The sequence below is a fragment of the Pseudonaja textilis genome, chromosome 18 (genome assembly GCF_049901715.1).
Source record: "Pseudonaja textilis isolate UNSWEBS1 chromosome 18, rPseTex1.2, whole genome shotgun sequence".
In the NCBI taxonomy this organism is placed as follows: domain Eukaryota; kingdom Metazoa; phylum Chordata; class Lepidosauria; order Squamata; family Elapidae; genus Pseudonaja; species Pseudonaja textilis.
The window spans coordinates 4337144-4350591 of record NC_142007.1 but is presented as its reverse complement, the minus strand read 5'-3'; the positions used below and the strand labels follow the sequence as shown (position 1 = coordinate 4350591).

The 13448-nt window shown below is 50.5% G+C and overlaps 2 protein-coding genes across 5 annotated transcripts in view; one reads left to right on the top strand and one right to left on the bottom strand.

Annotated features, from left to right (window-relative positions):
• The window catches only part of SAMD11 (sterile alpha motif domain containing 11), a 79176-nt gene extending 73214 nt beyond the window's left edge, over window positions 1-5962 (top strand). For all 4 annotated transcript variants that reach the window (XM_087914917.1, XM_087914915.1, XM_087914918.1 and 1 more), the window contains exons 12-13: window positions 1248-1358; window positions 4156-5962. In XM_087914917.1, coding sequence (XP_087771043.1) covers window positions 1248-1358; window positions 4156-4398 — 354 coding nt within the window. In that variant the 3' untranslated portion in view covers window positions 4399-5962. The remainder of the gene's footprint in view (window positions 1-1247; window positions 1359-4155) is intronic.
• Window positions 5963-9886: 3924 nt separating this feature from the next.
• NOC2L (NOC2 like nucleolar associated transcriptional repressor) overlaps window positions 9887-13448 on the bottom strand; it is a 36610-nt gene continuing 33048 nt past the window's right edge. Inside the window, exons 18-19 of the mRNA XM_026715701.2 lie at window positions 12705-12836; window positions 9887-10794 (exon numbers count right to left, since the gene is read on the bottom strand). Coding sequence (XP_026571486.2) covers window positions 10667-10794; window positions 12705-12836 — 260 coding nt within the window. The 3' untranslated portion in view covers window positions 9887-10666. The remainder of the gene's footprint in view (window positions 10795-12704; window positions 12837-13448) is intronic.

Below are 13448 nucleotides of genomic sequence, written 5' to 3'. Positions count from 1 at the left end.
CATCAAGCTTTTGCGTTTTGTTATTTGGGATTTATTTTTGAAAGGAGGCCTGGGCCCACAGGGGAAATCCAAATGGGGAGAAAAAAAATATATCTGCTTAATGTTTCAGCTACCTGAAATCCGCAGCTCCTTGCGAACTGTGAAATAAAATCGTGCTGGAGGGTTTTGCGCTGGGAAGAAGAGAGATTGGTGGAGGGGGGGAGAATTTCTGTATTCAAGACAGCTGATTCTCCCCCCCAAAAAAATCGTCTCTGGGTCTCTGGGAAAGGAGGAGGCCCGAGATTTTGCACGAAATTTTCACTCTAAACAGCCACGCGATATAAAATGCAAAGGAGGGAGTAATTGGGCAGAAGAAGGGTTGCTCAAAAGGAAAAAAGTTCTGCCTTGGAAATCTGGTCAGATTTGGTCTCCTGCCCTTGTTTGATGAATGCCTCTCTTCACTGCCTTTGCTGCTTCTCCTTGCAAATAGAAAGCAAGCAGCACAGGAAGCATGGAGCGTAGGGCATCCTGCTTGGGCGGTGGGGTTGGACTAGATGACCTACAGGGTCCCTTCCGACTCTGTCAATGTAATGCAATGTAATCTTGGAGGTTAGAACCATCCCTTGGCAGGGTTTTCCCCTTGGTAGGCATTTGCTTTTAAAAGGTGAAACCTGTTTCTTCCACTTGAAGCACTCGCGTTTAAAATAAAAAACATTTAACTATGTTACTGTTCAAGTAGAGCAATTAGAAGATTAGGCAATAGAGCCCACACTATAACATTGCTAGAGTATTTATAGATAGTATTTAATTGAGTGGCATTTGAAAAACTAGAGATACCTGGAAAGCGAGGTTTCCCGTGGACTCCAACTCCCAGAATCCCCCAGTCAGCATGCTGGCTGGGGAATTCTGGGAGTCGGAGTCCATCCATCTTAATGCCTGCTGACTAGGGAATTCTGGGAGTTGGAGTCCATCCATCTTAATGCCTGCTGCCTGGGGAATTCTGGGAGTCGGAGTCCACTCATCTTAATGCCTGCTGGCTGGGGAATTCTGGGAGTTGGAGTCCATCCATCTTAAAGCTTCATGGCTGGGGAATTCTGGGAGTTGGAGTCCATCCATCTTTAAGTGATTTAACACTGATTTATATGCAGTCCCATCTCACCATTGCAACTCTCTGGAGAATATAGACACAATGCCGTGTTTGGGAGGGGAAAAAAATTGCGTTTGTCCATTTCTAGCAAAGTTGCAGCCCCGTTTTTGCTTCTTGGCAGGTCTTCCGGGAACAGGCCATCGATGGCGAGACCCTGCCACTCTTGACCGAAGAGCATTTACTCAACCACATGGGCTTAAAACTAGGCCCGGCATTGAAAATAAGGTCACAGGTAAGTTCGAAGTAAAATTTAAATGGAAGCCTACGAAAAGAAAAATCAGCTACACTCTCACACTACGTACATAACATGGCTAATGGTTTCTGTCTGGTGGGGAAAATGCAAATCCACGTTTGCTCCCTGGTTTATCAGCAGTGGCTCATTCTTCTTCTGGGGGAGGATCTCTTCAAAAAGCAAAGGTTTAAGATGTACACCGGGCTTAAATCATGGCTTAACTCTGCGTTCTTCAACCTTGGCGCACACCATTTTGCCAAGGTTGAAGAACCACTGGTTTGTTGTTATCCATGTGCTGAGCCGTAAACCACGGTTCATAAACCCACAGCGGTTGAGTTGGCACGATATCTCCAGCCAAGGCAGCAACTAAGTTTAGGATGTGTTGTTTTTTTAATTTTTTTATATTTATCCTTGTAGTTTAATGTACTTTCTTTTTGACTCTTTTATTTTTAAGCTGCCCAATATAGCCCAAGCACTCTGGGCAGTGCCTAATAAAATGCAGTGATCCCAAATAAAATCCCAACAGAATGAAGAAACTAGGAAGCAAGCAAAGGAGGTCATTAAAAAAAAATAGAACAGGGCCCAGTTTAAAATTTAAAACTCTGGGCAACAATCAAGGTGACTTAACCCCGTTTAGGAGCGAGAATCTCTTCTCTTGAGTTTGCAAACTTTGCAAGATCCTTAAGCCCGGAAAATCTGGCTTCCAAGTTTTTAGCTGGCCTGGTTAAAAAATGGGAGAAATTACATTTTGAGAAATTACATTTTGCAATGCTGCTCTAACAAAAAGGACAGCAAATTCTCTGAAAACAGAAATGTGGCTGATAGAAGGGCTAGGCATGATTCAAGTTTCTCTTATGGTACACAAGTTGAGTTATTTATTTGAGTTATTTATTTGAGTTATTTAAGCGGGAAAACATTGGAGATTAATCTGATCACCGCCAGTTGGATTGTACCATCCTCTGTTGCAGGGGTCTCCAACCTTGTTCACTTTTAAGACTTGTGGACTTCAACCCCCAGAATTCCTCAGCTGGGGAATTCTGGGAGTTGAAGTCCACAAGTCTTAAAAGTAGCCAAGGTTGGAGATCTCCTACTCTGTTGAGCTAAAAAGGTCTTCAAACTCAACAACTTCAAGACTGGTGGACTTCAACTCCCAGAATCCTTCCTCCAGTCATGTTAGCTCAGGAATTCTGGGAGTTGAAGACCTGTGGACTTCAACTCCCAGAATTCCTGGAGTCCAAACATGCTTGGAGGTCTTGAACTTGAAGTCTTGAACTTGCCAAGTTTGAAGACCCTTGAGCTAAAGGCTGACCATTGAATAGTAACCCAGGTTACTACTGTGAACCCACAGCCAAGGTGGCTTGCTTACTTCGGTGCTTGCCACACCTAAATTGTTATTGCTGGCTTTAGCAGGCTGCTGATGTCTACTTCATTGTGGTTTAACCAGTCCGTCCTGCTTTAACCAACCACAGCTTTGTGAAATGCATGGATCCAGTCTGGAGTTGCTGCCCAGGGGGATAAGGCATTTGGGTCTAAACCTTGGAAGGGCCTCCCTTTATATCTTAAGGTGCACCCCAAAACCTTCAAGGCCTGTGCCCAGTGCCCCACAATCCCAGTGTCTCCTTGTGTGCTGTTAAAAACCACACCTGTGCAGGTGCTTTGAGCCAGTCTCTGCGTGCCAATAAAAAGGGCTTCCTGATTATTTTTTGACCTCTTTATTTCTCTCTTTAAATGCTCTGGTTCCAAATCCCACCCCCATCCCTTTGCCTGTCCCTCTCCCCTCAACAAAACCAGACCGATTCCCTTTTCGGCTTGTTTTAGATCCTGTAGATCTCTCACAGGATTACACTGGTTCTCCCTCCTTTCTCCGAATCGGGGTTATTTCCAGCACGAATCGTTCCCCAGGGAACCATGGCCCAAAGAACCTTTTTATGAGGTCCCTCGTAAAGAGCCCAGGCTTGGGGGCGAAGTAATAATGCTGCCCTGATCGGTTTAACACAATAAAACAAATGTCTAGGAGTGGGGGAGGGGAAATTGGGTGGGCAGGAGAAGAAGGGGAGGGGGTTGCATTGGTAAACAATGTTTATTGCTCTGTGCGTAGTTTGCAACTATTTAGAGCAGGCCGGAAAAAGGCACCGTTTGAGGTACAAGCAGTATGACATCACCTGGAAGCCCCCCCCCCCCTCACCTACAAGCGTTGAAGGGTGGCACTTCCCGGGGCCCCTTCACCTGTTCAGGTGTAAGACCCAAGAAGGCACAGCAGGACTCGGGCGGGAACACAAAAGGCTGCTTTGGAAGTTTGGGGTGAAGAGCGATGGTTGTGGCCGATCCTTCCGAGTCCCAAATTTCTGGAGATTCTCCTTTTGGCCCAAGAGGCATCCCTGGCTCTGCAGCCAAGACTTTGGGCCTCTTTTCAGAGACACACACACACACACTATGCACGCACAAACACACACGTTGAATTTCCATGTTGCAACCTTCGGTTTGCTTGCTTAGACCACAGCATCATGTCCAAATTGGATTTGTGAGCTCGGCTTTTTTTTCTTGCAGACGTTTCGTGACCCAAGTAAGTAACATCATCAGTGCGCTGATGATATTACCTAGTTGGGTCATGAAATGTCTGCAAAAAAACCCACCGGCCCTGGCCCTCTCTCTGCCTCCGACGCAGAGCCCTCGCCAGAGCCTTCCCCAGCCTCCAGGACTGGCCCAGTTTCCTCCCCAACCTCCTCACCGGTCGCTGGCGTGTCACAACACCTCCCAGGTGCTTCAATTTGCTTTCCTTGCCGTTTTATTCCTCCAGGTAGCCAAGAGGGTGGGCCGGGTGTTGTATATGGCCAGTTTCCCGGTGGCTTTCCCACTGCAGCCGCCCGGCCTGCGACCCGCCGACTGCAACCTTCCTCCCGCGGAGCTTCGCCCACCCTCCACCGGAAGCGTGGCCTCGTCCCCCTTCGGAGGGACGCTTCTCCCCAGCCGGGTCTCCCCCAAGCAGGAAAATGGGACTTCTCTCTTGGCGCTGGGCGATGCCCCCAAGCCCCCTTCGTAACGCCTGGATTCTCCGCCATCGGACATCTCCCTGAAGAAGGAAGTTTCCCCCCCACCAAGAGGCCGCGTGGAAATCTGCTAAAATATTCGTATTTGGGGGGGGGGGAGGAAATAAAGACTCGGCGGGGTGGTTTTTTTTTGTTTTAATTAGGGTGGGGAAACTGCTCCAAAGAAACCTTGGAAAGAAGACACACTTGGAGAAGGAAAAACGGCTCTGCAAACTGGCCATGGAGGGGCAAGGGACCCCCCCTCCTCCCCTCTGCCTTTTTTGCGGAGGGGAGTGTGGAATCTCATCCCTGGCTGGAACCAGTACAGCGCCCCTTTCTTGGGGAGGGGGGGGCGCAGGCCGGGGAGGTCTATGCATCGCTAGCAGCTTTTGAATTAATACCAAAGACAGACAAAGTGATCCAGTGTCCAAACTCCACTCCATGATATTTTTTTTTAATTATTATTATTTTTATTATTTTTATTCGGATGGTACAGCACAGCCAGTCCTGTGTGGGGCTATCTTCTTCCTTTCTCTCTCTCTCTCTCTCTCTCTCTCTCCTTTGACTTCCTGTGTGTCTCTCTCTTTGATGGGCATCGGTTGGTTGGTTTGCTCGTTTGCTTGTTTCCATCCTGGCCTTTCTGGGCATCTGGTTGACTCGGGACTCCCGTTCTTCCGAGGTCGGTTAAATGAGGACCCGGATTGTTGGGAGGGGGGCAATGCATTGTTGACTCTGCAAACCGCTTAGAGACGTCCGTACAAGCCCCGTGAAGCGGCATAGAAGTCTTTTTAAGTGCTTTTGCAGCTTAGAGGCTGCGGGGAGGCCCATCAGCCGCGGGTTTGGCTGCCTGGGAATTGTTGGGAAGGAGGCAGAAAGGAAGCAGGAAGGATATTGTGCTTGGGGGAATGGGGAGGGGGTGTGACCCATTGCTTCCCTTCTGGAAGTCTCTTTGTATGTGTGTGAGGGGTCCTTGGTCCTCTCCGAGCTTGGTTTTCTTGCAGACGTCTCGTGACCCAATTAGGTAACGTCATCAGTGCAGTGAGGATTGGGATGATCAGGGCACTGATGACGTTTCCAAGCTGGGTGATGAAACGCCTGTAAAAAAAAAAAAAAAACCAAGCTCAGAGAGCACCAAAGACCCCACAGTTCAACCCTGAGCTGTATTCTCCTGTGTGTGTGTGTGTGCGTGTGCATACAACACGCAGGTATGCTCCATTTTAATTGGCTTTTGTGCCCAAAGGATGCAGTGTTTTTTTTCCCCCTTAAGGCAGGGCAGCCTGGGTGAGGATACGGAATTGCACATTTTCCCTGGTATCCACACCCAGGCAACCACTTGGAGCCCTGGCCTGCTTTCAACCAGTATGTGTGTGTGTGTGTGTGTGTGCCCAGTTTGTGGGGAGGGGGGGAAAAGAATGAAGGGCCAAACTTTGAAGACACACCCCTGCTGTGTCCGTTTCCCCCCCACCCTCCCCTGGTGCGTTTTCACTGAACCCAAGATAGCTCAGTTGGTACTTTAGCTTCTTGTTAAAAGCATCCCATCCACTTGAAGGCTTTCCAGCAAAGCAGTTGAAATAACAATTAAACAAAAACAAAAAAAGAGAATTCACTTCGTTTTATAAAACAGGTACCGGGGTCGGGGTGTGTCCTTCGGAACTTGTAATTCCTTTTTTGGGTGGGGGAGAGGTGAACGTTAAAGTATTGGGGGGGTAAACGTAGCCCAGGAAATCCTGGCTTAATGAGCCAGCTTAGAGCAAAGGGTAAGTATGAAATATTGTTACGGGTTGTGGGAACCACACTAGATGGCAACAAGGACAGGTGAGAACAGGTAAGTAGAGGGGCACAGGTGCTGGGAAGATGGGGGAGGCAGGCAGGCCTTAGCCAGAGTGGGTGGGCAAGAGCCCCCCAAGAGCCGGCCTGCCTGCCTGCAGCCCCCATCTTCCCAGCGCCTGCATTTCCCTCCCTCCTCTTGCCCCCCCCATCTTTGGCCTCAAGGGGGGGACCGAGGTAGGGAGGGGCAGGCCCTGGGTGCCCCCCTTCCAGGTCTGCAGGGTTGGGGTGGCCCCTGCCATCTTCCCAGGGCCATCACCTCTTCCTCCTCCCCCCTCTGCCCCAGGAGGGCTGCTGGGGGCTAAGTGGAGGTGGGGAGAGGAAGGCTCTTGGGAGGATGTTGGAGGCTGGCTGGGGAGGGGCTCCTTGCCAAGGCCCCCCCTCTCCCCTTCCCAGCTCCCCTGGTGCCAGGCAATGGGGGGAATGGGAGGTCCTGGGCTGGAGGGTGGGGAGATTGGCAGGCCAGGGGCAAAGGCCTCCCCTGAAAAGCCGGGGAGAGCCTGCCAATCCCCCCCACCTCTCTGGGCCTCCCTTTCCCTGCTGAGTCTCTGCCAGCATGGCACCAAGGGGGCTGGGAAGAGGAGAGGGGGGGGGGGGCAAGGAGCCCCTCCCCAGCCGGCCTCCGACCTCCTTCCAGGGCCTGCCTTGCCCACCTCCTCCAGCAGCCCTTCTGGGGGGGGGGGAGGAGAAGAGAGGAAAGCCCTGGGAAGGGGCCTCTCAGCCCAGTGGACCTGGGGGGGGGGGCACCCAGGGTCTGCCCCTCCCTGGTCCTCCCCCTTGGGGCCATAGATGGGAGGGGCCGGAGGAGGGAGGGAAATGGAGGGGAAGGGTGGGGGGGAGGGGTGCAGGTGGGGAGGAGGGGGTAGGAGGAGGGGGGGGGGCAGTAGGGGAGATAGGGAAAAAAACACCCAGGATGTCAGAAGAGACAAATCTTTATTAGAATTCAAAAAAAACAAGCAATACACCCCCCTCTGATTCCCAGCCCCCCCACCTGCCCCCCCATTCCCCTCTCCCTGCCCCCCCCCCCACCCCCCTTTGGCTTCAGTCCTGGCTTAAAGGGGCCCAGGGGGAGGGAGGTCCTGGAAAGAGGAGGAGTATGTGCTCCCCCCTCCTCCCAGGACCCTCCTTACCCCCCCAGGCCCCTTTTGGGCCAGGATTGAAGCCAAAGGCATTGATGGGGGCTGAGGGAGGCCCATGGGACGTGGGGTGGGTGGGATGGGCCAGAGAGCTGTCGCCCAATGTCCCTCGGCTTGGAGTGGCCAAACTGCCACCCTGAGAGCCCAGGACATGGGGCAGCCGCTCTCTGCCCAGCCCCCTGCACCCCAGCCCCCCCTCTCAGCCTCCCCCAGCCCCCACCAACCCTCCGCTTCAACCGTGGCACAAGAGAAGCTGGCAAGAGAGGCTCTGGGGGTGCCCAGGGCTGCCCCGGGGGGCTTGGATGCCCCGGGCCTTCCTAGGGCCTCCCTGCCAGCCCCCGATGCCATGGCTGCTCCCAGCCTTTCTCCCCCACCCTCCTGAGGGTGACCCACCATGCACAGAGATGTTCTCTGTGCGCCCATTGCTCTAAGTAGGCATGCACAAATGTGTATTATTTGAAATTAACTCCAAGATTTGGAATAAATTGTGCACACCTGCTTAGAACAAGGGGAGGAACTGCAGACTTTCCTCAAGACACACCTGGATTTTCTGGCTCACCTGCCTAGGTGCTGGGAAGATTGGGGGGGGGGAACCCTGCATGACACCCAATGAATCAGAACTAAGACCCTGCATCATAAAAAGTTTTCAACCTTGACAAATTTAAGTGGTGGAGGCTTCTAACTGGAGCCGAAGTCCACCCGCCTTAAGTTTGCCAAGGCCGAGAACCCCTGGAGACCCTAAAACAAGGGAAGATCTCAAGAGTTTGAGGCGCACCCATCGGGGAAGGGGAAAGATCAAGTCAAGAAACCTCAATTCCCAGAATTCTGTAGCCTCAGACCCCTGGGGAGCCCCAATTCTGTGCTGTTATTTGGACCCCCCCCAGCCTCCTAATTCCTAATGTACAGAAAGCTCTGGGAGAAAAGACACATCTCCCCAGAACACCCAACACACCCCCCCACAATGGATGGACTCCATTTCCCACAATTCTCCAGTGACTTTGCTAAGCATTCTGGGGACTTAAGTTCAATAAAAAAAACTTGTATTTAAGTTCCCAGAATATAGAAAACCAGCTGGAGAAGTCTGGAGCGCATCTGTTGAATTTCCATCTGGGTTTTGGGGGTTACTTTGATTGCCTTAATACTACAACCCTGTTGCTGAGCTCTGGGAATGCTTGGTGTGATGGGTCTTCAATTCTCAAGACTTTTAGACTGATAATTTTAACACCAAACCCACTTTGAGAACATGGGTCTTCCAACTTCAATTCCCCGAATTCTCCAGTCCCTGTGCTGGAGAACACCAGAGATTGAATGGTGGCCAATCTGCTGCTTGGGAGCCAGGAGGGGACCTCAATTTCTAGGGTTTTCAAAACTACCCTACTATATAGGGCATCCTATTGAGGTAGGATTACACCCTCTCTGGGGAACATATAATTCAGAAGAATTGGAGACCTACCATCTACAGGACACGGACCGGTCTTCTGGATTGGATTCCAAACCTCAGAATTCCTAATAGAATTCAGAGTTGGAGGCCCACCAACTGCATTGCCAAGTCCCCAATTTCTGAACACAGAATTCAGAAGAATTAGGGGCCACCAAGTGAAGGCATGGAGCTCTCCGTCTCCAAAGAACGGTGCACTTCAGCTTCCAGAAGTCTCCAAGCTGTGGGATGGAGAAAGATGGAAATTGAATTGCAGCCATCTGGTGTCTTGGGGAGAAAGGGGACATCTTAAGCTTCTCTAGCCACCATTGCTAAGGATTCTGGGAGCTAAAATCCCTCCCTCTGAAAGTTGCACCTTTCAATGGCTGGACTACAGCTCTCAAAACTCTTAACTCCTCCTGCAGAATTCTGGGAGTTGAGTGGGAGCCATCTAGTGCCTTCCACTCTGGAGGACTCCAATTCCCCCAAGAGTTGAAGTCCACACTCTTCTAAAAGCCAATTGGCTTTCTGAAAGCAAGCGTTCAAGACTTGGTGGGTATACATGAGCCCCTTAGATCAGGATTTCTCACCCCTTAGCAAGATGTGTGGATTTCAAAACCCAGAATTCCCCAAACGAACTGGGGATTTTGGGATTTGAACTCCACACATCTTCAAGTTGTTAAGGATGAGAAACCTGATGTAATTTCTTCTGACATCTCAACATCTAAACTTGGTCTACACGAGAGGTCTCCAAACTTGGCAACTTTAAGACTTTGGACTTCCAACTCTCAGAATTCTGGGAGTTAAGTCCACAAGTCTAAAAGTTGCCAAGTTTGGGGACCCTTGGTCTACACAATCCTACCAGAGAAACACTCTTGGTCCTTACCCAAGGCAAAGGCCATGATTCCTTGACCCTAACATTCACAGCTTAAAGCTAGCTGAACCACCATTGCAAATGTATGGCAACCAAATTTACCACTTAAGGGCTCTTGGGCCTCAAGCATATCTCCATAAACCACCAAACGTGGTTCTTTAGCCAAGCTGAAGACTAAAGACTCCCTTCACCTAAGTTGCAAATTACAGAGTGTTCCTGGCTACATTGGGGATCCACTCACAACCAACAAGACTTACTCCTTATTCTAGACCTGATCTGTCTGGTGACCTCAAGCAACAAGTGTGTGTGTGTTGGGGGGTCTCAGTTCCTGGTGGGCACCACACAGGCGGCGAAGAAAGGCGTGCGTGGGTCACAATGCAGTAAAAGCCGCAGGGACGAACGTTTCTCCATCGGGATCTGGCCGTTTTGCCCACTGCGGTTTCGGTGCAGAGCGATCCAGGCCTCCGAAAGAAATGCACAAGAGGCTGTTTTTACAAGCCGAGAACCGACACACACACGATCCCTTCCCGTACAGAAATCAAAATAGGGGAATTGGGGGGAGTGGGGGATTCAAAGCATGCATTGTGCTGCCAGTCCAACTCTTCCTGCTGTTGTTGGTCCCAAGAGTTTTAAATAAGGTCACTTGGCAGGAAAAGAGCCAAGCCACAAAATGTGGTGGCACGTTGGTCTTCCATCTCTGCGTCTCCAGCGCTGGGTGGGTGGGATTGGCCTCCAGAAGAGGAAGGGGCAGCATTGAAGGCTGGCCTGTTTCTTTTTAAATTTTAAAGTAGGTATTATTTTGTGATGGTTTTCAGAACCCACATTATTATTATTCTAAAGAGGCAGGGGTTTTTTTGCAGCCAATGTGGTCTTTTTAGACTTCCCTGCTGGAGGATAAAATTTTCTGGCATTTCCCTCCAGTGCATCAACTCGGCTTCAGGATCAGCTGGAACAATGCAGCCCCTTCCTCAGCCCTCCACAAGTGGCAACAGCTGTCCAGTTACACCCCTGCAAAATCTGTCCATCCATCAGTCTCCATCGGAAAAATCCAAGTCTTCCACCACGTCCTCTTCTCCTCTTGCCAGCTGTTGCAACTCTGCCCGAGACAGCGGTTTCTGACGGTGGTGGCTCCGTTGGGGCACGGCCCTCTCGCCTCCTGGAGAAGGAAGGAAGGAAGACAGGGGGTGTCAATCCAACCTCAACGGAGAGAGGAAGAGGCACAAAAAGGCAGCTGGGTGCTAATTAATGGATCATCTGCAGGGTGCAGGAGGGGGCGAGATGGAAATGGGCAGGATACAAGTTTAATAATAAGTAAAGCGATAAATAAACCAAAGCACCTGGGTGTTTCAAATGGGGATGGAGGATCAAAGAGAAGAAGAATCTTTATTTCCCTCCCCCCATTTTATTTTTTGGGGGGGGGGAGGAACAACCCTGTAAAGGGAGAGGCCTCCAAAACTCACATCCTAGAAATAAGGGGGGAATTGGGCTCCTCTCCAAATGTTTCTGGATGAACAATCTACGGAGGTGAATTTAGAAGCATGCTCTTCCCTCTTAAAATGGGCTAGGGGGTGTTACTTCTTGAGCACATGGAAGGGGGGGTCCTTTGGGGGTTGGGACCCTCCCCCCAAACCCTCTGGTCTGCCTCTGCATTCTTCTGGGGGAGACCCACTCTGCCAAACCAAGTTTCCCACCTTCCCATCTGCCCCAAAGAGCTGCACCTGCAGATCTTCTCATGATGGGCTGGAAATCTAAGTTGGGTGACCTAGAACTATGGGGGTTTATCCACCTGCCCACCCCAGAGAGGGGGAAAGAGGGAGAGGAGGAGCAGGGGAGAAGCCAAAGGGCCTTGGGAATGGCTGAGGAGCACCAGAGTGAAGGAGAAACATACATGTGCACCCATCCATGTCACAGGTTGGGCTGGAAGCCACTTTACATCCGAGAACAGAACAGAACAGAAAGGAATAGAAATAGAATAGGAATAGAAATGGAAATTGCCTTCAGGTGCTTAGGAGAATACCTGGACTCCCTCTTCTTTGGGGCAGCTCCTCAAATATTGAAACACTGCTATCCTGTCTCCCCATGTCCTTCTTTTCATCAGACTAGACATACCCAGTTCCAGCAATTATTCTTTATACGTTTTATCCTCCAGTCCCCTAATCCTCTTTGTTGCTCTTCTCTGCACTCTTTTCCAGAGTCTCAACATCTTTTTTACATCGTGGTGACCAAAACTGGATGCATAATTGCAAGTGTGGCCTTACCAAGGGATTATAAAGTGGTATCAACACTTCATGTGATCTTGATTCTATCCCTCTGTTGATGCAGCCTAGGACTGGGTTGGCTTTTTTGGCAGCTGCAGCACACGTCTGGTTCATATTTAAGCAATTGTCCACTAGGATTCTGAGATGGACAGGAACATAAATTCTCCCTGCCCCCCATCCAGTGTGAACACAGCCAACTCAGGGTGAGGCAAACAGCCTGGACCCCCTGCCCCTTGGGGAGGAGGGCTGTGGAGTGGGGGGAAACTGTGCAGTGGGGAGGATTTGGACCGGATTAACTGGTCCCTCCAGGCTCCAGGATTTTGCCCCCAGCGGAGGGAAGGTTTGGGCCAACTGGAAACTAAAAGCAGGGAAAACGGAAACTGGAGCAGCCGACCGAAAAGGGAAGGGGATAAACGAGATGAGGGGGAGGCAGTCCCGGAGAGAAAGCGGTGTGAGAGTTGGCACGTGGAAATGCCGAAGGGTGCCAGCCGTTGTCCACTCTGGCCTCTGGCGTCAGTCTATTCTGGGCACTGACACCGAGGCTGGCATGCCAAGGCTCTGCCATCTGCTCCTGAGAATTGGGCACTGTGCCGGGCTCTTTTAGTTGCAGAGCATGGGGGAATGGAGGGGGGGCAAGGGAGGCTGGAGGGAGGGGTTTGGCTTGGAGGTGCCTCTCCTGCGGCAGGGCAAAACCTGAACCCCTCAACCGTTAAGGGACGGGGTTCAGGGACTCCGTGAGGGATGGCCTGGTCTCCCTTTGCACGCGGAAAGCCGCAAGGAAATCTCTCTTCATTCTTCGTTTCTTTACCATCTGAGTTGCTCAGGTTGTCTTCATCTGCTTCCTCTTCCTCATCATCCACTTCATATTCTCCTTCCTCCTCCTCCTCTTCCTCACTGCTGCTCATGGAAACACGGTCTGCAGCCCCCTTCTTGCCTTTCTCTGCACCCAGAAAACAAAAATGGGAACAGATGTGATATACAGTCTATGAGCTCCACGGGAATCTAAAACAGTTCTTCTGCAAAGAAGAAATTTAAAAAACAGCAGCAAATATTTGCACCACTCAAGTCGTTTAAGGCAGGGGTCTCCAACCTTGGCAACTTTAAGCCTGGAGGACTTCAACTCCCAGAATTCAGCCCTGCTGGCTAGGGAATTCTGGGGTTGAAGTCCTCCAGGCTTAAAGTTACCAAGGTTGGAAGCTCCTGGTTTAAGGGACGAAAACAAGCCTTTTTATTCGTGATTTTTTTTTTTATCAAGAGAAAACAATGTTAGTGTCTGCAACAGCTTTAAAAAACAGAAGTGAGAGGTACGATTTATTGCAACCTGAAGCTTGCTTAGAAAACAATGTCGAAATTGGGGAGAAGGAATGAAAGGAGATGTGGCTCCCCAAACAGATTTTTATTTCAAATATTTTCCTAGGTTTTCTCAGCTAGAAAAGGCAGGAAATTCAACCCCATACACCTTCGACGCTCACCCAAGAAAGCTGGATTTGCAAGGAATGAAGTTATGATTGTAGCCAACAGATAAATCAGAGCATTATATATATATATGTAT